Source organism: Nilaparvata lugens, chromosome 5 (assembly GCF_014356525.2).
Source record: "Nilaparvata lugens isolate BPH chromosome 5, ASM1435652v1, whole genome shotgun sequence".
Taxonomy (NCBI): Eukaryota; Metazoa; Arthropoda; class Insecta; order Hemiptera; family Delphacidae; genus Nilaparvata; species Nilaparvata lugens.
In genome coordinates, this window is record NC_052508.1 from 43,187,527 (window position 1) to 43,214,804 (window position 27,278).

Below are 27,278 nucleotides of genomic sequence, written 5' to 3' on the forward strand. Positions count from 1 at the left end.
CGCTCATTGCACAGAAAAGTCATGAGGAACTTTCTTGTTCAAATACGACAAAAATTAGATCTGTGCAGAAAAATTCCGATCAGGAGCACAGGGGGGTTCAGAAGAGGGCATTTTTCGAAAATTTTGCTGTAAAATCACACTACAGCTCAAACTAATTGGCCTACAGACTTGAAACTTTGCACAAATATTCTTCAAACATGCTAGACGCGCACTAAGAACGGATTTTGAGATACTTTACCTCTAAGGGTTTCAAAGGACGAAAAATGATCCTATTAAGTAAGCTTATGAGCATGGTAAGGTGAACGCCACATGGAACTGAAATAATTGACACATGATATTCTAAAGGTGCGTACAGATATAAGCGCCGCGAACATGAGCAATTCACTTTTAATCAGCTGATTATATCTGTATTTTTACAGAAACGGTAAGATACAGATATAAAAAGCTTGGCATCAGCTGATTAAAAGTGAATTGCTCATGTTCGCGGCGCACCTTAATCTTAACATATGTTGTAATCATTGGAAAGCTTAAAAATATTAACCATCTTCTCAATCAGCTGATCGAATTGATTTTTCATTGATCGAAAGCGCGAGCTTGCCATATGTGTGTTCCATTGTTGTATGCTTGGCCAGTTCGGTTTGCGCCTTCTATCAGCTGTATATGGGGTCTCATACGTTCCGATTAGAACAGAGCACATAGATTTTCTTTGGTTAGAAGTTTGTTGATAATTCTTTTTTCAAATTCAAATTTTATTGCCATCAAAAATCACATGAAAACTTTCTTAATAGACAACAAGATTACAGAAACAAAATGTCAAACATATACCTACATTTATTTGTAGCACGGCCATAAAAAGACAAACTTTAGTACTAGCCGTGAGTTTATTAAATATAACTTAATATATTTTTTTTTGTTAATATTTTGTGAATAAAAATTACGAGTTGATGAGAGATGCGAGTAATTCCTTATATTTGATCCGAATGGTTATTCATAATACAGTAGTCGGGGTCACTGCAATTAAAAATTTCATATTCTGTACGGTACCTAATAAATTTCATACATATTGATTGTCCATAATGTATCCAGAGTCCATAATGGAAGTGATTGAACTACTCAAAATTAATGGCTTACTGGTCCCTCATAGAATTTATAGTAGGCCTATTCCTGGTGATTGAGCCTGTATTTTTTCAGCGTTGACTATTAATAATAAAGCTTTATTTACAACTAGCTTACCCGGCAAACTTCATACCGTCAAAAAGTCAATGTATCTCATGTCACACTTGACTTTATATGGTGAATCATGAAATTTATCTGACACTCAATATTTTTATTTAAATCTCAATACGGACTTCCTATGTGCTTAGTCATGCAGCATTCATTATTCCGAAAACATATTCTTCTCAATCAATTGGTAGTAATATCTATAAGTAAAGTGTTGAATTAAAAAAATTGGTTAAATCAGTGTTTCAAAGATGAATTTATTGTTTTCATCCTATACTATTGAACGAGCAATTTCTGTTTATATATTTAGAAGTTTGTATTTCACCGGATCTCGAAAACGGCTCTAACGATTTTAACGAAATTCAGAACATGGTAGATTTATAATATCAGAATTCGATTGCACTAGGTCTCATCCCTGGGAAAACTCGCTGAAGGACATTAAAAGGATAATAATTATTATCCATCCTTGGAAAAACAGCTGATAATAATTATTTCGTCGTCTGTTGGTGATGGAAGTGAGTGAGCGAGTTCATGTGTGGTGGACTGTGTCAAAATTATGAAACTTTTGTAATCATTCAATCAGGTACTTAGTGCCGGTTGCAAAGAAGCCGGGTTATTTTCAATCCTGATTAATTCCAGTAGATTCATCTTTTTGAAATGGTCTTCTCTGATTAGGTTCACGTGAAATTAATCAGGATTAAACCAAACCAGTGCAACCGGGACTTTGTGAGGGAAATTTTTTCATTCCTCTGGGAATTAATCTCAATTTACTGTGATTAGATAGAACATTTCTGTATGAACTATGAATGTTATAATTTATTATTTCGTAATAAATTTTTTATGCTTTTTTTCTCCAGAGCGAAGCTCGGTCCCCGATATTAGTTGTTAATTGTCAATAGATGGTCATGGTCCAGGAAATATGCGATGTACGATGAATCACACAGAACTCCATATTCTTTCCATCTTCCATTTTAGGATGAAGCTAAGCTCAATTCAGAAAAATTGTAAATTATTCTGTCATTCTTCAGTAATTAATGAATGCAATATGAACAATTCTCTTTCATGAGGTGAATATTTTTTTCCAACATTTTCCAGTTTCTCAATGATAGGGGAGTGATAATTAATTGTATAGGTCTTCTACGGAACCATTATCTACAGCTGGTATCAATCAACTACACTTCAACTCCAAACTACTGTTTTAATACCAGTACACAATTTATAACAGCGTGAAGTGTATATTACAGCTGGTAACTTTAGATGCTAAATCATATTATCACTATATATGATCTTGAATCATGATCATCTTTCCGTTCTTCGGTAGCCAATTTTGAAAACATAGGTCTGTAAAATGGATTAATAAATAATTATTATTAGCCCCCCTATTAAAATTTCTGTACAGAAACCATCCCCAATATTCACACAACATATTCCCAAAGTTTCATGCCGTTATGTCAAGTAGTTTTCAAGTCTATAGGGAACAAACAAACACACAGACATTCATTTATATATATATATATATATATATATATATATATATATATATATATATATATATATATATATATATTTACATTCGGCTTAAACATAAGCCTCTCTAAATGGATGTAGAATATTCATTCAGCGTTGACTATTAATAATAAAGCTTTATTTACAACTAGCTTACCCGGCAAACTTCATACCGTCAAAAAGTCAATGTATCTCATGTCACACTTGACTTTATATGGTGAATCATGAAATTTATCTGACACTCAATATTTTTATTTAAATCTCAATACGGACTTCCTATGTGCTTAGTCATGCAGCATTCATTATTCCGAAAACATATTCTTCTCAATCAATTGGTAGTAATATCTATAAGTAAAGTGTTGAATTAAAAAAATTGGTTAAATCAGTGTTTCAAAGATGAATTTATTGTTTTCATCCTATACTATTGAACGAGCAATTTCTGTTTATATATTTAGAAGTTTGTATTTCACCGGATCTCGAAAACGGCTCTAACGATTTTAACGAAATTCAGAACATGGTAGATTTATAATATCAGAATTCGATTGCACTAGGTCTCATCCCTGGGAAAACTCGCTGAAGGACATTAAAAGGATAATAATTATTATCCATCCTTGGAAAAACAGCTGATAATAATTATTTCGTCGTCTGTTGGTGATGGAAGTGAGTGAGCGAGTTCATGTGTGGTGGACTGTGTCAAAATTATGAAACTTTTGTAATCATTCAATCAGGTACTTAGTGCCGGTTGCAAAGAAGCCGGGTTATTTTCAATCCTGATTAATTCCAGTAGATTCATCTTTTTGAAATGGTCTCCTCTGATTAGGTTCACGTGAAATTAATCAGGATTAAACCAAACCAGTGCAACCGGGACTTTGTGAGGGAAATTTTTTCATTCCTCTGGGAATTAATCTCAATTTACTGTGATTAGATAGAACATTTCTGTATGAACTATGAATGTTATAATTTATTATTTCGTAATAAATTTTTTATGCTTTTTTTTCTCCAGAGCGAAGCTCGGTCCCCGATATTAGTTGTTAATTGTCAATAGATGGTCATGGTCCAGGAAATATGCGATGTACGATGAATCACACAGAACTCCATATTCTTTCCATCTTCCATTTTAGGATGAAGCTAAGCTCAATTCAGAAAAATTGTAAATTATTCTGTCATTCTTCAGTAATTAATGAATGCAATATGAACAATTCTCTTTCATGAGGTGAATATTTTTTTCCAACATTTTCCAGTTTCTCAATGATAGGGGAGTGATAATTAATTGTATAGGTCTTCTACGGAACCATTATCTACAGCTGGTATCAATCAACTACACTTCAACTCCAAACTACTGTTTTAATACCAGTACACAATTTATAACAGCGTGAAGTGTATATTACAGCTGGTAACTTTAGATGCTAAATCATATTATCACTATATATGATCTTGAATCATGATCATCTTTCCGTTCTTCAGTAGCCAATTTTGAAAACATAGGTCTGTAAAATGGATTAATAAATAATTATTATTAGCCCCCCTATTAAAATTTCTGTACAGAAACCATCCCCAATATTCACACAACATATTCCCAAAGTTTCATGCCGTTATGTCAAGTAGTTTTCAAGTCTATAGGGAACAAACAAACACACAGACATTCATTTATATATATATATATAGATTTACATTCGGCTTAAACATAAGCCTCTCTAAATGGATGTAGAATATTCATTCAGTTCTGTTGTTTTAATATCTTTTTTCAAATAACTTTCAAAAAGCTCATGTAGTACCTATTATTGTGTTTGAGACACTTTAATTAATTCAAAATTCTGTATTTTTATATTCATATTTATATCTGGTTATTTATGTTCAATGGATCTCGAAAACGGCTCTAACGATTTTCACGAAATTTGGAACATAGTAGGTTTATTATATAAAAATTCGATCGCACTAGGTCTCATCCTTGGGAAAACTCACTGAACAACATTAAAAGGATAATTCATCCTTGGCTGAAACTGCTGTGGATAGTAGAAAAGTGAGTGAAAGAGTGAGTATGTGAAAAATCAAAATATCGCATTCCCGAAATTCATAAGATGACATATAGTCAGCTGTGAAATATAAACACGATCATTTTAGAGAATTGTGTTCTGTTTATCAATAGGTAAATAAAAATAACAAGCGAAGCTCGGTGCCCCGATATTATATAATAAAGAGCTGGCCTATTCACGTACGAGATAGGAAAATCATGTTTGACGCATCATCACGCCTGAACTACTGGACTAATATACTTGAAATTTTACATATAGATTCTTAATTAACAAAGGATGGTTGAAGGCCGATTTTCAATTCTTCAAAATTTCATTACGTCAAGTTTTCAGTTTGTCAAGTTTTAAATAGATCCTTGCGGAGCACGGGTTCCTGCTAGTAATGAATAATATTGAACTTAGTTCCAAATAATATGCTATCAACTAGAGCAATATTGGACTGATAATTGTTTTATAGATTTCAATTTTCGTAGATAACAATTTTGAGGATATAAGTTTGTTGCATGGATAGAAACATCTGTTTTCAAGGTTTACTACTTAAAAAGGTCACTACTTTTTCAAAGTACTGACCGTTCACTTGGAGAGGACCTTGGTCGCTGTTATTTCGATTTCTTGTGAAATGTATATATTTCGTTTTTGTATTATTTACTTTCAGTCCAATTTCCCCTGCTTCCTCCATGAACACTTTTGCTAATTGACTAAGGTCATCATTCTATTTTTTCTACCACACCATCAGCAAACGCTAGTATGTTGATTCCAGATCCAATTTTTATGCCTTCCTCCCTATTAGCAATTTTTTTTTAGTGCTTCCTCGATGGCTATATTGAAGAGAATTGGCGAGAGCCCATTACCCTGTTGTACTCCTGAATTTATCCTGGAAGACTCAGAGACTTGCCCATTCACTCGTACCGAACATGTAGCTTCTGCTATACTTGACCTGGCCAGGTTTACTAGTTTTTTTTTTTTTTTGGAATTCCAAACTTCTCCATCTTTATCCACAGTTTATACTATCATACGATTTTTGAGAGTCGATAGATAAAGCAAAAAAACTCTTTGTTGAATTCCCAGTACTTTGATACAATTTCTTTGAGAATAAATATTTGATTTGTTGTAGACCTGCCTTTCATGACATGAAGCCTGCTTGATGTTCTCCGATTATTTCACTTGAGTATTTCTCAATACGATTGAGGACTATTTTAGATAAGACTTTATAGGGAATGCTGAGGAGATAAATTCCTCTAAAATTGGTGCATTCCTCTTTCTCTCCTTTTTTGTGTATGGGAACAACTATTGCCTCCTGCCAGTCATTTGGCATATTTTCTTTTTCCATATTATCCTTATTATTCTCACAGTTTATCTATTATTACAACTCCTCCCTTCTTCAGTAACTCTGCTGAAATTTCATCCTTCCCAGGAGCTTTATTGTTTTTAAAAGCTGTTGCTGCCGCTTCAACCTCTTCTCTGGGTGGTACGTCTACGTTGGGTTGTACATTATAGTAGGTCTCTTCATTATTTCCGTCTAGAGCAATGTCCAAATCTTCCACGTTCAGCAGTTCATAGAAATATTCTCTCCATCCTTCAAGAACTTTCTGGGCTTCAGTTAATACAACTCCCTCTATGTCCTTGACCACATACGAATTTGGTGTGAATCCCTTCTTAAAAACCCTTATTTTTCTATAAAAGTATCTTGCATTATTGTTGAACTATCTTGTTCTGCTTTAATTAAACTAAAAGGCTAAATATCTACTTAGATACGTATGGCCATGGCAGTAAGTAAGTATGCTAACAACTAGCCTAAAAACTCCTGCAACTGCAAATGTATAGAAAAAAGTATCATGTTTTATAATACTTATTAAACCAAAATAAAAATTAAATGCTTATTTCAATTTAATAATCATTATATATTCATTCGCATGAATAAACATAAGCATAATATAAAAGCATAATAAGCATTATCCATAAGCATAATATATTCATAACGAATCTCTCATTGATTTTCATCTATGGATTAAGTTTTTCTGAGACCTTATCCTTATGGTATGCATGAGTCATTTGTTTCAGCTTTATTTTTCCTTTAAAAAGGTTGATATGAGTGATGGTGCAATGAGTTTGCAAGCGGGAGAACAGTTTTACAATGTGAATTGTACTGCTACAAGAATTAGAATTAATGAGAAATATTCGCTAATTCATATTCATTTATTAGGTCGAAAAATTGTCCTTAATCCCTCATTTCAATTGTCCGTGACACAAGCATGGCTTTTGAAATACAATTATATGGATAATATGTTTATGAATAGCATCTTTTTATTGAAGAACACAGTGATTATAATAGATTGTAACCAAATATCAAACATTTCTTACGATCTCGAGGATCAAGAGAACAGAGTATTGTCATTAGCGTGGTCACCTTTACATTGGCTATATTGTGTACGATTACAACAATCACATCAAGGACTTTAGGATTTTTGGATTAAGGTTTTTATCAATAATAAAATTACACAGAAAAACATTTGATGCATTTCAGGCAATTTTACCCATAATTACCCACTTTTCATATTCAATGGTAACTGTAGGAAAAACTTAATGTGAAATACGTGCGCAAAGTTCTTCTGCTGCACTCAAGAAACCATTCCGCCCTCGCCTGCGGCTCGGGCGTAAACGTTTCTTTCGGTGCAGCAAACTGTCACTTTGCGCACTAGTTGCACAAATAACTATTGTAGCCTCCTTCTCGTGCGTGAGATAGGTAGGTAGAGCAGTTTATTCAAAAGAGCACATGTCGATATTTTATTTGTAGAACAGCTGTTTTGACAACTTTTAAAAAATCCTCAAATTTCATCATTTCAAACAAAGGAAAATGTATTCTGAACACAATCACAATAGTATAATCGTAGTTTTAATTATTTAGCCGCCAAACGGCATAATGTTATTCCCTAAATTATCCTCGTTAATGAGGCTTATAAATCAATGAGCAAGGAAAGTTGTGTGAGTGTACCACACCAGATTTTTTTCAAAGGTTATTGTATGGCAAGATTTTACGTTTATTGATCAATAAAACTGAAAAGATTTTAGCTGTAGCCTATTGAACGTCAAGGAGATCGCGTTCGTTTATTGCTTATCGAAAATAAAAGCTATACTGTTAAAATTAATGGCTCCTCACACAAAAACTAAATTCTTGTTGATTTCAAAGTAGGACTGATAAGATATTTTCGAATGCATTTTGCGTCCTATCAAGCATTCCGAGAATATTGGAACGCATATCAAATATTGAAACAAAAAACAAACAAAACTTTTCTACAATTCTCAGAGTAGATTTGAAATTAAATTCAACTTGTTTAATGCCTAGCAAACAGCCTCATGAAGATTGAGTATGAATTTTATGGTTCATCGGAATTTTCCATAATTATCTGTACGAATTCATCAATTCTCTTACTTGAGGAAGAAGAATGTCAATATAACCGCTTCATGGATGAAAGTTCAGGAACAGTAGCTATTATGTTGCTCAACGATAGAAGAATCGAATAATATTTAAAAATATACATTACTTAAATATATATAAACATAAATAATTTTACAACTTGACCAGACAGTTTCTCGTCTTCTACCATACTTGATAAATATATTGCTTCTTACCTAATTCATTACGTGGACTGCAACTGGCTAAGCCGTATTTTCTAATAGCCTTGGCAGCATTCTCAGCACAAACACCATTTGTTTCAGCAAATCCAAGATAATTGTAAGAGCCTAAATTGAGGCATTTTGTTTTTGTGCCAGTGAACCTGCAACATTATAAAACAATATCATCACTGAGAGTGTAATAATTGAGGTGTAATTATTACACTATAGTTTAATGGAACTTTTTGAATTGAGAGGTAAACTGAGTGTAATTATTACACTATAGTTTAATGGAACTTTTTGAATTGAGAGGTTTTAAAATTGACGTGATACTTGTCATCTTGTCAACGGATTGAGATACTTTTTGTAATTTTAATATCTTGATACTTTTAACACAATGCTGCAATGTACCAATGTGAATGTGACTGCCGTATGTATTTGACTTAATGTCAATATCGTATTATAAATTGTACAATGCGTGACATGAATTGTGAGCGACTTGAAGGAGTGTACAAAACTGTGAGTCCATTCACACTGACAGATTGTCAATGTGACCAACTTTTTCATGTACAAGTTGTTTTGAAATTGAGTCAAAATTGATTTCACAAAATCTTTATATTTTCCATGTTTCTTCTGCAAGCATTCTTTCATTCACATTAAGCTTCTGCGAGCATCATCTTGAAAAACAAACTTAGTAATTATTATTATTATATTATAACTGCTATATTAATGAGTATGTTTTTGGGAACTTTGTGTTTGTACAATTTTAGAAGATAAGAAACTTACTCGAATGTCCAGCCATAGTCATGAGTAATTCTGTCTTTCAAATAGAGCTCAGCTCCAGGTACACTACAGATCGGTCTATTCCAACAGTCTCTCACACGACGGTAGACATACCTCGAATAAAAATGCTCGAACTTATCATACAGCGGAACATATCCCTGAAATAGAAGTTTTGCCACAAATCACAACTTGACAGTTTTAATACAGGATTAGAATATGATTCCTGGTTACTTATGCGTATTTTATATTCAACTGTGAAGTAATGTTATCTATCAAAACAAATATCTAACAAAAACATATGACATCAATAATTTGAACACATTTACGGTTCAATTTAATAGGCGTGCTTGCAACCGAGCCTGAGTTTGATAATCAATAAAAATTAGTTGACAAAGTTGTAACAGCTAGAACGTAATAAATACTTGAAAACTCACATCTCTATGTTCTTCTTCTACAGCTTTTGAAGTGAAGAATAACTGATTCAAATAACCAAGGAACAATAGCATATAAAATCCAATGTAAGTAATAACAGCAGTATACAGAGGAACCACTTCAAATGATTCCTTGCTTCTCCTCGTCTCTTTCAAACAGAATCCATTTTGCTGGAACAAGAAAAAAATACACGGTAATACAGTACAAAGTAACAGAACGTCAATAAAGCTTTTTTTAATTTCATGTCACACCACAAGAGTTATTTTTATTTTAGCAAGAATGTAGATTACTAGAATAGATCTGTAGATTCTATGGAATAAAAACTTTTACTAAGTTAGATATTCCATTTTATTTAATATTATGTTATCATTCAATTAATGAGCTTCGAAGGCAAAAAGCACAATACATATTGACTTCTTGTCAAAGATTACAGCGGTAAGATGGCATCACTCCCAAAATAATGTTTATTAAAGGAGTGAATATAGATTTATATTCTCATAAACAAAGTCTTACTATTTATAAAAGGTACATGAATAAATTAGCTCGTTGTCTTGTACTAGGCATTCTAAAGTGAGGTCCAGGTTACAATTTCAGTGTAGATAGGAGAAAACGTAGTCGATTCTTTGCTTTGCCACAGACGTCTATAGAGAATAATTGATACCGGAATATATTATCTAATATCAACTGTTCATTCTTGTTTAAAATGATCAATTAGGCCTATATTTTATTCACCAAGAAAAAATATTTTTCAACGATTAAATAAATACATTTTAAAAAGTGAAATTAAATATTTTGTTAATTTGCCTAAATAAATTCTATTTTTAGTATTATATTAAGAAGTTAACTATATTCCTACATGGTTAAAAACGATCTGGCACCGTTGCGGACCTAGAAAAGTTTCCTATATTTGCCTTATAGGATTATGTAGGTAAGGATAACAATAAAAATCTTTATTAAATACTGCCATTATAAGGTAGTCCTTACTAGAAGCAACTAAGTTACAAGATAAGTTAATAAGATAATACTTTAATAAAATACAGACTTCTTTGTTAAGCCAAGAAATAAATTTGGTAGCCTACTATTAAATCCTGCTATTTGAAAAGTGAATTACAGTAAAAAATTGATTGTAAAATTATGTAATATATAAGGTACATTTTAGCGTAAAATGTATATGCTATATATTACATTTTTTAAATTTTTATCATGAATTGTAGACCATGTTATGTAAGAGAAGTTAGGCGCACGATAAAACACCGGCAAAGCTTTAAAATAATAAAGCCAAGGTAAATTCTATTTTAATATGATCAACAGAATTAAAACATCAAGTTTTAAATACCGGTATATGAAGAAAACCAATAATTTGGCTAAAGGATATTATAATTTAATACATGAAATTGAATATTAGCTTGAATTCATTCCTTTTTAAGGTTATTAAATATCAATGAACATTATCTTTAAAGTGATAGTTCTAAATAAGACGATTCATATGTTTATCCTATAAAATAAAATAACTTCTGCCTTGCAATTAATAAACACAACTATTAACTAAAATGTTGATTGGAACTAAATTTGATATACAAGATTTCCTAACCTATATGGTATACACTTATCTGTTTTTTCATGCTAGATATAAGAAAACAATAAAACAAATACTAAACCATTAAGTAATAAGACAACAGGTATTAAAATAGCATAGTATACGTACCTTAGTTGAAGTATTCTCAATAATAATTGAGCCATTGACTTTCCAATTTGGAATTAAATCAGAAGCTAATTTTCCACCAACTTGAACTGCTTTACGGTTTACCAATCCATTAGTTCCCATCCTTATATGATTATTCATTTCTTTGTATCAAATATTACAGTTTGCCTGCTATAATGAATTTAATTTAACACATTTAAGAATAAATAAACAAAGATTCCTTATACAACTGGGTGCTTCCATGCGGTGCTCTGTCACAATCAAAATCATACACACACAATCTGTCTTCGTTTTCGTCTTCTTCGTTATAGTCGTCTTGCCACAGGTCTTGCTCTTGTCTATCAAGCCTGCTGCCTGCTTGCTAAGGACAGTGGCGCTGCTGTGGTAGTTTCTGCAAGTTGTTGATGCGGTATTTCACAGTAAATTTTGGGTTTGTCAATAAGATTCTTGTTCTGCATATGATAAAAAATTGATAAGAATTATTTACAATAAAATATATATTCATTTACAAAAAATACTACTTCTTTTTTGCATAATTTTAACACAACAATATAAAAAAACTCAATTTAAAAACAGTTGAATGAGTCATACTTCCCCCACTACGGAAATAGTTGATAAAGACGCAGACGAAATTGAGTCAGCCCAGTTTAGCTTTAGTGCGTTACCGGCGTTCATCATAGAAGCAGTGGTGGTGGTGATAAAAGTGACGTTTACCTGTTAATTGTTTACTAGTTATTCATTTTAGCTAATCACAGTATTTGAATACTTGTAATTCCTTGCTTAAGCAATTTTTAAAGAAAGTACGTGAATCTTATTACAACAAGCATGGAATTTCCAAACCTCGATCAGAGTAGGCCTACACCTCCTGTCAAAGATACAACACCTAACCCGACCAATGATTTGAAAAGAGAGCATGAGTCTGTTGATGATTTTGAACATTTGGAAATATCTCCATCCAAAGAGAAGTCTAACTCTTTTATCTCTGATCCTCCGTTGAATTTAGACACTGATAAGGAACCCCTACCTTCTGAAGTCTGCTTTCGACCCAACTTTTTGGATCAGTCTAATAATTCTAACATATTTTCTCAGCCTGAAGATTCCTCCAAAGATTTTATTTCCGGAATAACTGAAAAAAGCATGTTCTCTTCAAAGACGGAACCCCTTGATGATTTTCTAAAAGGCTCAACTTTTGATAATCCTTCATCATCATCTTCCGTAGGTTTTGAAGTTTCTAAATTTTTGGAAGCTGAGACGAGTGAATTTAAAAAACCCGAGGCAAGTGATAGTAACTTTTCTAAATTCTCTGACGATATTTCTAACATTTCTGGATTTAAAGATGGTTCAAAGAAGGATATCCCATCAGATCTGGATGATTTTATGCATAATGAAGCAATTGATGATTTATCAAATCAGTCATTTTATAATGCAAAACAAAGTGATCAGTCTATTGATGAATTTCCAAATATGTCACCAGCAAAGAGTGTAACCCCTGAACCACCTGCAAAGAGTGTGACCCCTAAATCACCTGCAAGGAGTGTGACCCCTGAATCACCTGCAAAGAGTGTGACCCCTGAACCTCCCACAAAGAGTGTGACTCCTGAGCCTCCTGCAAATTTTGATCATATTGTAAAAGAAGAGCCCAAAGACGATCGGTTCGATTTACTAAGTGAAAAGCACAATGCATCTCAGCCTAAACCAGAAGTCTCATCTATACCTATCACTCAATCAAAACCAGATTCAATCGTTAAAGATGTTCCAGCCTCCAATATCTCAATTAATGTTTTCAAGGAGCTTCCCCCTCACTCCACCCAATTCCAAAAAGAGAAGGAAAATACTCCAGTCATAGCTCCAGAGAGTCATATTATTAAAAAGCCTTCAAGGAATGAATCTGATGACAACGAAATTATCCAAGTGGATGAAGTATTCAGAAGAATTGGTCTAGGTGAGTAAATTATTTTTTTTTTTAATTTTTTCAACAAAAGAATGTCTAAGCTTACTCGAAATTGATGAGATATACCGGTAAGCCTAGCTACCACAGTACCGGTACCTATCATTATCAATGTGAACTCATTAACTCATAGTAGGCCTATATAGGTAGCTATATACATAATTCTATTAAGCACTAGGTTGACCCTATTTTTGTATCCCACTATAAATTATTAGTAATTAACTTTTAACTACTAGGCCTAAGTTATTGTTAAATCATTTTTTACACTTCAACTAAAATTTAAATTTTCAGGTGTATTGAATAGCTAATACTAATATTTTAAAATTCTTATACCTTTTTAGAAATTTGAATATCAGCTTTTGGTGTTTGCTCAATGATTTGCGGATTATTGGCAAAATACAACATTGTAAATAGATACAGTAGCTCATTTTTAAAAAATAAAAATGTTATATAGTTAGTAATAGTATCATGTTATTAGCTAGTTCCCAGTAGATCAGCTTTAGTGACTTAAGGTTTTTTATCATTGTAGAAATAATGAATAAACTTGCTTGAGGAAAAAAATCGTTTATTCATCGATTTCAAATTAGGCTACTATATTTCATTATAGGGTTGCAGGTTTTTTATGACTGGGAGACAAACTTGGAAAAACACAATAACTTACATTATCAACAGAATTTTGACTAATTTTCAAGATTACAATAAGACAAATTAGCAAGTTTATTACCGTACATGTATAGCAGAGGCGGAGGAGTAGACTATCATGCTCAGAATATTTAATTGGTTTTTGGCGCATGATAAAAATTATAAAATTATCATTATTTAGAATTTAAAAATGCTACTTCCTAGAGTACTTAGCTGTACTTTAGTATATTTTTTCCATCATGATATGGCAATTTCGCGGCAAATTTACTAAAGTGCCCCCGGGTACCGTACGTTACCAAAAATTTATTATATTGCAGCCAGACCTTCTTCTTCTTCACCGTTTCTTCAACGATATGACATGAGAAGATATTCTGGCCATTACCAAGCTGTGCAACAGTTTTAGTTTCACATAATGATTTAATTATAATCCCGCTCACTTTGCAGCTGTAAAAGGACAAGTCCATGACTAATTGCCAATAATTAAATAGAATTATTGCAGACTTTGAGATTATTTAAAAAATCACTCATTATTTCGTATGATTACCACCTTTTTCGCTTTTCTAATCTATATCTATAAAACGCTAGGTCCTGACAGACTGAAATCACACCACAGCCCAGACTACTGAGCCTAAAAACTGAAATTCTGCACAATTGTTTATGGTAGCCTCAAGACATCCACTAAGAAAGGATTTTCAGAAATTTTCCCCCCTGAGGGAGCTGGGGTCCCCCAAATATTTCGTACTTTTTAACCGCTCATTGCACAGAAAATTCATGAGGAACTTTCTTGTTCAGCTACGAAAAAAATTAGATCTGTGCAGAAAAATTCCGATCAGGAACACAGGAGGGTTCAGAAGAGGGCATTTTTCGAAAATTTTTTTGTAAAATCACACTACAGCTCAAACTAATTGGCCTACAGACTTGAAACTTTGCACAAATATTCTTCAAACATGCTAGACGCGCACTAAGAACTTTTGAGATACTTTACCTCTAAGGGTTTCAAAGGACGAAAAAGGATCCTATTAAGTAAGCTTATGAGCATGGTAAGGTGAACGCCACATGGAACTGAAATAATTGACACATGATATTCTAACGGTGCATACAGATATAAGCGCCGCGAACATGAGCAATTCACTTTTAATCAGCTGATTATATCTGTATTTTTACAGAAACGGTAAGATACAGATATAAAAAGCTTGGCATCAGCTGATTAAAAGTGAATTGCTCATGTTCGCGGCGCGTATATCTGTACGCACCTTAATCTTAACATATGTTGTAATCATTGGAAAGCTTAAAAATATTAACCATCTTCTCAATCAGCTGATCGAATTGATTTTTCATTGATCGAAAGCGCGAGCTTGCCATATGTGTGTTCCATTGTTGTATGCTTGGCCAGTTCGGTTTGCGCCTTCTATCAGCTGTATATGGGGTCTCATACGTTCCGATTAGAACAGAGCACATAGATTTTCTTTGGTTAGAAGTTTGTTGATAATTCTTTTTTCAAATTCAAATTTTATTGCCATCAAAAATCACATTGAAAACTTTCTTAATAGACAACAAAATTACAAAAACAAAATGTCAAACATACCAAGATTTATTTGTAGCACGGCCAGAAAAAGACAAACTTGAGTACTAGCCGTGAGTGAATTCAATATAACTTATATTTATATTTTTTGATAATATTTTGTGAATGAGAGTACGAGTTGATGAGAGATGTGAGTAATTCCTTATATTTGATCCAAATGGTTATTCATATTGTAGTAGTCGGGGACACTGCAATCAAAAGTTTTTATTCTGTAGCTAATAAATTTCATACGTATTGACTGTCCATAATGTATCCAGAGTCCATAATGGAAGTGATTGAACTACTCAAAATTAATGGCTTACTGGTCCCTCATAGAATTTATAGTAGGCCTATTCCTGGTGATTGAGCCTGTATTTTTTCAGCGTTGACTATTAATAATAAAGCTTTATTTACAACTAGCTTACCCGGCAAACTTCATACCGTCAAAAAGTCAATGTATCTCATGTCACACTTGACTTTATATGGTGAATCATGAAATTTATCTGACACTCAATATTATTATTTAAATCTCAATACGGACTTCCTATGTGCTTAGTCATGCAGCATTCATTATTCCGAAAACATATTCTTCTCAATCAATTGGTAGTAATATCTATAAGTAAAGTGTTGAATTAAAAAAATTGGTTAAATCAGTGTTTCAAAGATGAATTTATTGTTTTCATCCTATACTATTGAACGAGCAATTTCTGTTTATATATTTAGAAGTTTGTATTTCACCGGATCTCGAAAACGGCTCTAACGATTTTAACGAAATTCAGAACATGGTAGATTTATAATATCAGAATTCGATTGTACTAGGTCTCATCCCTGGGAAAACTCGCTGAAGGACATTAAAAGGATAATAATTATTATTCATCCTTGGAAAAACAGCTGATAATAATTATTTCGTCGTCTGTTGGTGATGGAAGTGAGTGAGCGAGTTCATGTGTGGTGGACTGTGTCAAAATTATGAAACTTTTGTAATCATTCAATCAGGTACTTAGTGCCGGTTGCAAAGAAGCCGGGTTATTTTCAATCCTGATTAATTCCAGTAGATCCATCTTTTTGAAATGGTCTTCTCTGATTAGGTTCACGTGAAATTAATCAGGATTAAACCAAACCAGTGCAGCCGGGCCTTTGTGAGGGAATTTTTTTCATTCCTCTGGGAATTAATCTCAATTTACTGTGATTAGATAGAACATTTCTGTATGAACTATGAATGTTATAATTTATTATTTCGTAATAAATTTTTTATGCTTTTTTTCTCCAGAGCGAAGCTCGGTCCCCGATATTAGTTGTTAATTGTCAATAGATGGTCATGGTCCAGGAAATATGCGATGTACGATGAATCACACAGAACTCCATATTCTTTCCATCTTCCATTTTAGGATGAAGCTAAGCTCAATTCAGAAAAATTGTAAATTATTCTGTCATTCTTCAGTAATTAATGAATGCAATATGAACAATTCTCTTTCATGAGGTGAATATTTTTTTCCAACATTTTCCAGTTTCTCAATGATAGGGGAGTGATAATTAATTGTATAGGTCTTCTACGGAACCATTATCTACAGCTGGTATCAATCAACTACACTTCAACTCCAAACTACTGTTTTAATACCAGTACACAATTTATAACAGCGTGAAGTGTATATTACAGCTGGTAACTTTAGATGCTAAATCATATTATCACTATATATGATCTTGAATCATGATCATCTTTCCGTTCTTCGGTAGCCAATTTTAAAAGCATAGGTCTGTAAAATGGATTAATAAATAATTATTATTAGCCCCCCTATTAAAATTTCTGTACAGAAACCATCCCCAATATTCACACAACATATTCCCAAAGTTTCATGCCGTAATGTCAAGTAGTTAAGTAGTTATGTCAAGTCTATAGGGAACAAACAAACACACAGACATTCATTTATATATATATATATATATATATATATATATATATATATAAAGATTTACATTCGGCTCAAACATAAGCCTCTCTAAATGGATGTAGAATATGATAAGGTTGACAACTTTCAGTTCTGTTGTTTTAACATATTTTTTCAAATAACTTTCAAAAAGTTCATGTAGTACCTACTATTGTGTTTGAGACACTTCTGGCGCTATCATGGTTTCACCACTATTCTGTTCCAGAGTCCTATCTCTTGCAGTCGTTAACTATATCTATAATAAAGTAAAGAGCTGGCTTATACATTTACGGGATAGGAAAATTATGTTTGGCGCATTATCACGTCTGAACTAGTGGACTAATTAACTTGAAATTTTGCATATAGATTCTTAATTAATTCAAAATTCTGTATTTTTATATTCATATTTATATCTGGTTATTTATGTTCAACGGATCTCGAAAACGGCTCTAACGATTTTCACGAAATTTGGAACATAGTAATTAGGTTTATTATATAAAAATTCGATCGCACTAGGTCTCATCCTTGGGAAAACTCGCTGAACGACATTAAAAGGATAAATCATCCTTGGCTGAAACTGCTGTGGATAGTAGAAAAGTGAGTGAAAGAGTGAGTATGTGAAAAATCAAAATATCGCATTCCCGAAATTCATAAGATGACATATAGTCAGCTGTGAAATATAAACACGATCATTTTAGAGAATTGTGTTCTGTTTATCAATAGGTAAATAAAAATAACAAGCGAAGCTCGGTGCCCCGATATTCTATAATAAAGAGCTGGCCTATTCACGTACGAGATAGGAAAATTATGTTTGACGCATCATCACGCCTGAACTACTGGACTAATATACTTGAAATTTTACATATAGATTCTTAATTAACCAAGGATGGTTAAAGGCCTATTTTCAATTCTTCAAAATTTCATTACGTCAAGTTTTCAGTTTGTCAAGTTTTAAATAGATCCTTGCGGAGCACGGGTTCCTGCTAGTATTTTATATATTCTTGTCCCTATTTATCTGGGTATTGTATGTTTCATTTTCTCATTTTAATACTTAGAACACATTTGTTTTTTCATCAGAATCGTTGTATTCGTTATGATAATTCTCTCGAAGTGAATTTTATATAATTATTAAAAATACCTGGCACTTGGGATCATGCTGAAATAAATTTATTGGTTTAAATTTTCTCCAGCTGTCATATAGGGTTCTGCAGAAGTATAATATATAAAGTCATTTTATAGGGTACACCAGGGTACGACTATTATTATGTAATCTTATGTTTTATTGTAGAGAATGTCTCTTTCTCTTTCTTTAAAAAATACATATTAACCATAATCCTCTTTGGATCACCTCAGTTATTTTTTGAGGAACTGCTATTGATTTAATTTCTCTTGAAAGCAATAGATTTTATTTGACTAGTAACATAAATATGATATTTTAACTATGAATTTCCTATCTGTTTCAAGATTAAAAATAAGTTGGAATATAGAAAGTTGAGAGTAGATAGTATTTGTAATTAATTCTTGGACGATAATTTATTACAAGCTAGCCAATTAGTCTTGACGTGGACTAGAAATACTAGCACATCATGTTACAGGAAAATGTGGGGTTTCATCTTCTTGACTCGGATGAATTAATGTGCAGTTGAAGGTGTTTTGCTAGGGTGAACGGCCAGTCTTCGGAACTAATAAACTGAAAGTGTCTAGAAGTAGAATAGATGAAAAAATGAATGAGACTGGACAGGAAAGGAAAAGGTTGGGGAGAGGATATTGCGAAGACTCTCCCAAATGCAGACGTACAAGTCTCGCTGTCCAGGGTATTGACTTTTTGCAACTATTGCTCTCTTGCTTGCATTTGGCTCTTTCTCTTTTCTTCTCTGCACGATTTGCCAGCCATCCAAACGTCTGCAGCTGTCTTTGTTTCTCGCGGGCGCTGAGTGAAATCCATTCCTAGGGAATTGGTCCATCACTGAATTAGGACTTGCAAACATTTTTGTAATTTCAGAGACAATCGACTACTTGCCAGGGTCATTTGAGACAGATTTATAATCTCTATCCATGTTATTTTAGGGTCTTATTTATAAGATTATGACTTATTTCATACTTACATAATAGTCATTTATTGTCTGTTAACAATTCATCGACTGAATATATCATATTCAATATAAATCTAGCTTTTTAGTTTATCGCGAAACTATCCTATTCGTTGTAATTAGCATAAATATTATGATTATTAGATATTAGCCAATTAAGAAATTAAATTAGACTGAACAGTTAGTGAAAAATTGCTTTCCTTTTTATGGAAAAAATTTAATAATGAAATTTTTAAATTTTTTCTGAAGAGAATGCAGGCTTATCTATATGGTACTGTTAAATATTTTTTGAAATGTATGAATTCAGGGCTATTTTCTTGTATTTATAAAATATAATTATAGTACCCTTTAAAATTAATAAAATATTAGAAAACAAGAATACAAATAGTAACGTAACTACTAATAGATTGTTGTAAATACTAAAAACTAATGCGTAGAACTAATAGTAAAAACTAATGATTAGTTTTTGTTATTTTAAAATAACGAAACTATTAGTAAACATTTATTTTTATAACCTGTCGATGGTGTGATCACCGAAACTAGTAGTTACGTTACTATTTGTATTCTTTTTTTTAAATATTTTATTAATTTTAAAGGGTACTATAATTCTATTTTTTAGATACTGTTAGAACTTATATTTATTCCGTCTAGACCTTAGTTGTTGATCTATAGTGAGTTCCACTTTATAATGGCAGTGAAGAAAGATAGGAGAAAAACGTTGCCAAGTCTCTCAGTTGAGTTCAGTCACTCGAGCTGGACGGTCAGAGATAAGATAGCTCGTGCCGGCCTGCCGTTTCCGTAATATACAAGTTGCCTACTGCATAATGTAATTGCTTTCAATACAACCAAACTGTTCGGTTAGTTTAAATAGTGTATTTTGCGAAGTTTTGTGAATTATTGCGGTGAAACTATGTAAAGACTATACTGTGAAACATATTCTTCAAAAATAAACTGTACGTAAGTAAATTACACTGTGGAATACTATAAACTTATGATCATATTATAGACTTATGAAACTAAACGATAAACTTAGTAAAAGTATTGCGAATTATACTTGAATTTCTAAGAAAATAAAGTGTCTGAACGTACTGTAGTGTGGTTTCTTATCGATTCGAGGACTATTGTTTCACTATTAATAAAATCAGTACTAATAATTCATCCAATCAACTTTGTGCTCTCCCGTGTCGCTTGTTCCTTATTGATTAAATTTTTGATTTACTACTGGACAATATGGTTTGCAAAAGCTGTCAGCAGCCTATTAATAACGCCAAAGAAGCTGCAAAATGCGTTATGTGTGCTAATAAATTCCACCCAGCGTGTTGCCGGATACGCACAGCTGCTAAACTGAACGCTATGATCGCCGGCGGAACGTTATCGACATGGAGGTGCGATGAATGCATTGAGAAAACACCATCACAAGCCAACACGGACATTAACGACAACAAGAAAGTTATGGAAATGCTAATGACTATCCAGAGTCAGATGGCGGAGAACAAAACAGAGTCGAATGCTAATTTTGCATCTCTTCAATCAACCTTAGCGACTTTAAAAACCTCATTCGACGGCCTTGAAAAGAAATTAACGCGGGTTGAGAACGACAATTCAGAGCTGAAGTCGCGTTGCAGCCAGTTGGAGGAGGCGAACTTGAAGCTGACTAAAGAAATTTGCGAGTTAAAGTGGGTGACTATGGAATCCGAACAGTATTCAAAGTTGCGTAATATCGAGATACAAGGAATCCCTGAAAAGGAGGGGGAGGACATTTACCAATTACTCGGTGCTATCGCCAAAATTCTGAAAGTGACATATCAACCCTGTGAAATTTCGATTGCGCATCGACTGGCGCCCTCGAGAAACAATTTCCCTTCAGCAATAGTGGTGTCGTTCGTACGTCGATCAGTAAGAGCAGAATGGCTTAAAGCAGCTAGAATGATCAAAATAAAAGCGTCTGACGTGATGACCTCATTCCGAGCGACTCCAGTGTACGTAAACGAACACCTAACCAAGCGAAACAAGGACCTTCTGAAGCAGGCGAAAAACAGCGTCAAGGCTGGAGACGAGAAATATGCATGGGTGAGAGAGGGCAAGGTGTACGTGAGGAAGACGGCTGACGCGAGGGCGCGACGATTGTACTGGCCGAACGACGACCAGCCCCCGACCACAGCCGCCCCCGCCGCCGCTCGCAAGTCCACACAGTGAAATGTGATTTAAAGTTGCTAAACCTTCTACTCGAGGTACTGTGCAATTTCTCTTTTTGTTTTTACTTCTTGTCTCAGGTTTTTCAGTATTTCGGACATTATTTTGTTGTGACCTGTGTGTGGTTGGTTAACTCTATTCTTTTTATTTTTATTCCTGTGTATTTCTTTATCATGTTATCAACTTGAGAAACTAAAAAATAAGTTGAAGGTTTGTTCTCACCCTCCCCCATTTCTTGATCGAATAATAAGCACGCTTACTTGATAGTCAAATAAAGAATAGCCTATTATGTAAGGAACTATTGCATACCTTCTCTGCATTTACTATATCATTTTATATTATAATATTAATATTCAATATTATAAAAATTGGTTTATAATTCTTAATAGTGATGTTCAATTAGTAAACTTACAGAGTTAAACAAAACTATAATTAACTTAGTACGGTAGTCTTTTAGCAACGATACATCTCCTTTACTCATTTCTTGAATGTCCATTACTAATTTTCGTTCCAATAAGAAACAATGGAAGGAGATTGAGAGAGCTTGCAAACTACTGCCAACTACTTCACCAAAATGTATTTTTTTTATTTTTATTTAGTTTTTTAAATCGTAGATAGTACAATAATACTACAAATGTGACTTGGTTGCATGGTTTCTAAAGACATATTTCCTGAAATAACTAAAAACATCTAATGACTTGCTATTTGATATTTTTCTATTAAAAAATCTCAATTCTATATTATTTATTCAAATATCAACCAATTTTTTATTTTTTTTTTCGAAAAGCATACTTGTTGCGTGCATAATAACATCCAGAATAGGCATTAAAATTCCAACAAATTGCATTACATTAACTGATTTGGATATGCATTTCTTCCAGACTGCCCATTACAAACCACATCCAGAATAATGCAATTTTTTGTTAAAATACTATGTATATAATAATATGGAGAGCTTTTAGCAAAATTTTATTTAATTATTTTCTATTATTTATTCATTTATTATTATATTATACTAGAAGAATTTTAGTAAATACTATGAAACTTAAAAAAACCCATTATCATTGTGGGGTTAGAAAAGTGCAATTTACGTATTGTTATGTTTAAAAAAATAGCATACTTTGGAACTTCTATAATATTGTCCTTTCACGCCTATTGTACAAACGATTGATATTGATACTGTATTCATAATCATACTTCATTTTTAGTCTTGTCTTATTATTTTCAATATTAATATGTTTTTTAAATCCTAATCACTGGTGAGTCTCTACTATTGTTGATAAAAATTGTCGTATTAATTTTATAATCAGTTAAAGGCATTTCCAAACTCGATGACATAGATTGCAACTGAGTTGCCAATCAAACGCTAATTGCTTACTTTTAAGTAGTTATCATTCCACTCTCAATGGTCGTAATCGGCTTCAGGATTATCTCTACCTGAAAATTCATTTAATCTTTCAGAAAATATAAAGTATATGTTTGCCTTCTTAGAAATTATTATGTTCGATATCTGATTAGATGAACTAGGATTTTAAACTATATCTGGAATAAGTTACATAAACTAGAGCCTGCTCTATTAACACATTATATTATATATAAACTAAGATCTGCATCTCCATTAACTATATCTATACATGTTTATTTTTAATTAGGTATGCTAACGTTTTTAAATAATCTGATTGTGAACTACAGTAGGTAGGCTATCTTTTTTTTTGTTATGTACCCACCCTTTAACTTCGGTAGGCTGGCATGTCAGTACTGCTTTCTCTTTCTGAAAACGATATGAAAGATATTCTCTCTTTCTGTTTATTACGAAATGATTCCTTAATCTATGAGTACTCGAGCAATTCTCTTTTCTTTAACCTTTTCTATTTTCTTTGTATGAATGTTGTACGAATGTGTGCCATTATAATTGATTCCGTATTACATTTTAGCATTGAGCATTGCCTTCTCCATAATATATTTGTTGAAAATAAAATTCTAAATGATTAATGCATGTGAATTAGTGGAGGATATCACCAGGGTTAACTCGTGTTTTCTAACATGCGGTGATAATATTACAATTTTGCATCAAAATATTCGTAGTCTGAACAGAAACTTTGATTCCTTTTTACTGTACATAAACTGTTGGAAAGTGAAGCCTGATATAATTGTCCTATCAGAAACATGGTTCCAACCGATAAATGATGCGAACCCTTATATTATTGATGGATATGATAATTACTCCACTGGCAGTGATATAAGTAGAGCATCAGGTATCATGATATTTGTTTCGTCTAGCAGAGGTTTTGCTTGTTCGCGAGATGAATCACGGATTGATGGAGCCGATTCTATTTTACTCACTCTGGAAAAATCCAACTTCAAATTTAGATTATTGAGTTTGTACAGATGGCACTCTGTTGGATTAGATGTTTTCCTGAATAGTTTGAGCCATTTTCTGGAGAAGCTAGGAGAAAGAGAGGTCACTCTAGTGTTCAGCCAGCTAAAACACCTCCTTATTCTAAAATCGGCCAAGTTTTTATAGTAAGTTTCATAGAAGCATGGAATAAAGAAGTGCTTATTGCTCATTACTTAGCATTACTTACTTAATTAGCATTAGCAAATGCATTTTTTTTATTAAATTTCATCTCTTGACTCACAAACTATTACTTATTAATCTCTTCATTACTCCGTGGTTGAAGGGAAATACTCACATATTATGTGAGACGTCTTATTAAGACGTCTCACAGACGTATATGCCTACTTCAGCTATGAATATTATTTATACTCATTAAGGTCAAAATAAGTAATGTCGACTATGTAGGCTCATATTGTGTCCCTTTGTGTTTTGTAAATCAGTTAATTCTTCATCACAGACACACTTTTTCTCTATGTATTTAACACGACATGCAGTCAAAATTTATCTTTTGACTGCATGTCGTGTTAAATACATAGAGAAAAAGTGTTTTAATACATCGCAGCTCGGAATGGATCAAGGAACCATCATCATTATTATAGAGTTTTCTTGTACCCAAAATTGATTTGATGGAAAGTACCTACTGACCGCCTCTTCTTTCCCCGTCTGTAGGCTTATAAGAGAGTACTCATTATTTTCACTCGTGAATGACCATGTAAATACGGCAACACCGCGGCAGCTGCATCCCACCTTTTCGCTACTCACCGTATCCCTCCAAGTATGAAGTAAATTAAAACACACTATAAATGACTTGAGTAGTGCTGGGGCTTTTGATTACATGGAAATCATGCATTTCAATGGCTACCAATCACTGATAGATGTAGATACTCGTGTAACAAACCTTAGCTCAAGCTGCATTGATCACATCTTTTATAAATCCAAGTTTAACAGGAAAATAATTCAGAGTTCATTCATAGAATCGCTGATTACTGATCATAGAGCTATATCGGCTTCATTGTCTGTGTCTGGAGACCGGACCGGTCATGCTACTCCCATAGTTAAAGATATCATCGACGTCAAAAAATTGACGGACTTGTTGATGGAGCATAATTGGTCTGACTTATATGCTTGCGACAGTGTTGATGATAAGTTTTCTGTGTTCATGGATGGTCTGCTGGCGTATATAAAGCAGTGCACTCGTTCAAGCCAGAGGCTTGTCAAAAATGTTAAGCGTCTGAAACCGTGGATGACAGATGGGCTCTGCCTAGCAATTAAGCATAGAGATAAACTCTATAAAGCGCATAGAAAATCTCCCCAAAATGAGAAATTAAAAGCTAAGTACTTGGCAGCAAAAAATAACATAAATAAATTAATAAAAAATCAAAAGATTAAATTTTATTCGAACTTGAATACCTTTCCTGTAAAAAAACAATGGGAAATTATAAATAATCATTGCAGTAAATCAGTTTCCAAACGAAAGTCGATCCATCTGCATTGTGGAGATAATCTAATAACAGATGGAAACGTTCTGGCTAACAAATTCAATGAATACTTCATAAATATATCTGATGAAATAGTTTCTTCAATACATGACCCAGATGAGAGAAAATTATGATAGAAAATTTAAAAGTGATTTTATCCAAAATTCTTTTTTCTTAAATCCTATTAGCTATCAAGAACTACTAACTGAAATAAATAAATTGAAAAATGGAAAATCTCCAGGTCCTGATAATATTTCCTCCAGTTTAATAAAATCTATAGCTTATGCTATTGTTCCTGTTCTTTGTCACATTTTTAAGAGTGGATCGAATAGAGAAATTTCAAATTATAGACCTATCTCACTGCTTTCAGTGTTCTCAAAAGTTCTAGAGAAACTTTTTAAGAAAAGATTAATGAGCTTTTTCAATAAAGTGAACTATTTTAATAGAAACCAATTTGGATTTCAGGAGGGCTTGAACACAGAACAGGCATTATATAAGTTTATGTCAGATATTTATCACAGCATCAACACACCACATAAAAATAGAACATCTGGTCTATTCTTGGACATCCGAAAGGCTTTCGACACAGTTGAACACAGCACCTTGTTGAATAAGCTTCATGCTGCTGGTGTCCGTGGTGTTACCAACATGTGGTTAAAATCATACTTGATGAATAGAAAGCAGTATGTGTCTATTTCGGGTTGTGATAGTGAGCTGACAACAGTTAAATACAGCGTTCCACAAGGATCCGTTTTGGGCCCTATATTGTTTTTAGTCTACATAAATGATTTGTTTTCCCACAAATTTTTTGGATCAATTACATCTTTTGCCGATGACACAGCCCTAGCGTATTCTGCTAAAAATGAAGAAGAACTGCATGAAATGATGCAGCTATTTGTTTGATTTGCGATGCTGGTTCAACTGTAACAAACTAGCACTAAATGCGAGCAAGACTTCCTATATAAACTTTTCATTATCATCACCATTTAGTTTCACTGATCCTGTCAAGTATCATCAGGTTGGTTGCAGATCTATGAGTTGTGACTGTGAGGTAATTCAACAATCTGACTCTATTAAATATCTTGGGCTAATATTGGATCAAAGTCTAAATTGGGATTTGCATGTGAATAAAGTAAAAGGGTACCTCTTATACTTGGTTAGGACTTTCTATCAAATACGTCAATTCTTCCCTGTAAATATTCTTCGTGTAATGTATTACTCTTTCTTCAATAGTAGGCTGGAATACGGAATCTCATGTTATGCATCTACCTTCATGTCTCATTTTAAAAATCTTATAGTCCTACAAAAATCAATTGTTAGAATAATGTTTGGAGCATTCTTACTCCTGAATGAGTAGATAAGAATGAGAACGGCCTGACGTACTGTTTTTCAGCTCCTGTTTATTCAAAAATAACTCGGGTACTTTGCGACTTGCAGGATTGATATTTGGCATAAAGTTAATAGTGGTGAAGTTGATTGTGATCACGAAGTTTCGAATTGATACGTACAATAGTTTCTGTGGAATACGTGAATATATTTTTCTTGTTCGACATGATTTCTCAAGGAACGCGTAGCAAGCAGCTAACCGGCAAAGATAAGGCTCAAGGCAACAACAGCCCGGCCGGAGCTCCTCGACCCCGCTCCTCCTCATCATCCACCAGTGAGCGGCCGGCTTGCGGAAAACAGCTGATTCGGGACACAATATCTGAATTTCTTGCAGAGGACAATCAATTCGACAATATTGTTGAACGATTGTT

General features: G+C 33.1%; 2 protein-coding genes across 4 annotated transcripts in view; one reads left to right on the plus strand and one right to left on the minus strand.

Annotated features, from left to right (window-relative positions):
• The window catches only part of LOC111048923 (serine palmitoyltransferase 2), a 62,502-nt gene extending 50,769 nt beyond the window's left edge, over nucleotides 1-11,733 (minus strand). Inside the window, exons 1-4 of the mRNA XM_039428390.1 lie at nucleotides 11,290-11,733; nucleotides 9,587-9,754; nucleotides 9,156-9,310; nucleotides 8,388-8,533 (exon numbers count right to left, since the gene is read on the minus strand). Of these exons, the coding sequence (XP_039284324.1) occupies nucleotides 8,388-8,533; nucleotides 9,156-9,310; nucleotides 9,587-9,754; nucleotides 11,290-11,427 (607 nt within the window). The 5' untranslated portion in view covers nucleotides 11,428-11,733. The remainder of the gene's footprint in view (nucleotides 1-8,387; nucleotides 8,534-9,155; nucleotides 9,311-9,586; nucleotides 9,755-11,289) is intronic.
• A 178-nt stretch (nucleotides 11,734-11,911) lies between these two features.
• The window catches only part of LOC111048921 (reticulon-1-A), a 139,813-nt gene continuing 124,446 nt past the window's right edge, over nucleotides 11,912-27,278 (plus strand). Inside the window, exon 1 of one of the 3 annotated variants that reach the window (XM_022334906.2) lies at nucleotides 11,912-13,228. In XM_022334906.2, coding sequence (XP_022190598.1) covers nucleotides 12,112-13,228 — 1,117 coding nt within the window. In that variant the 5' untranslated portion in view covers nucleotides 11,912-12,111. The remainder of the gene's footprint in view (nucleotides 13,229-27,278) is intronic. The other 2 variants (XM_039428384.1, XM_022334905.2) reach the window with 2 other exon arrangements.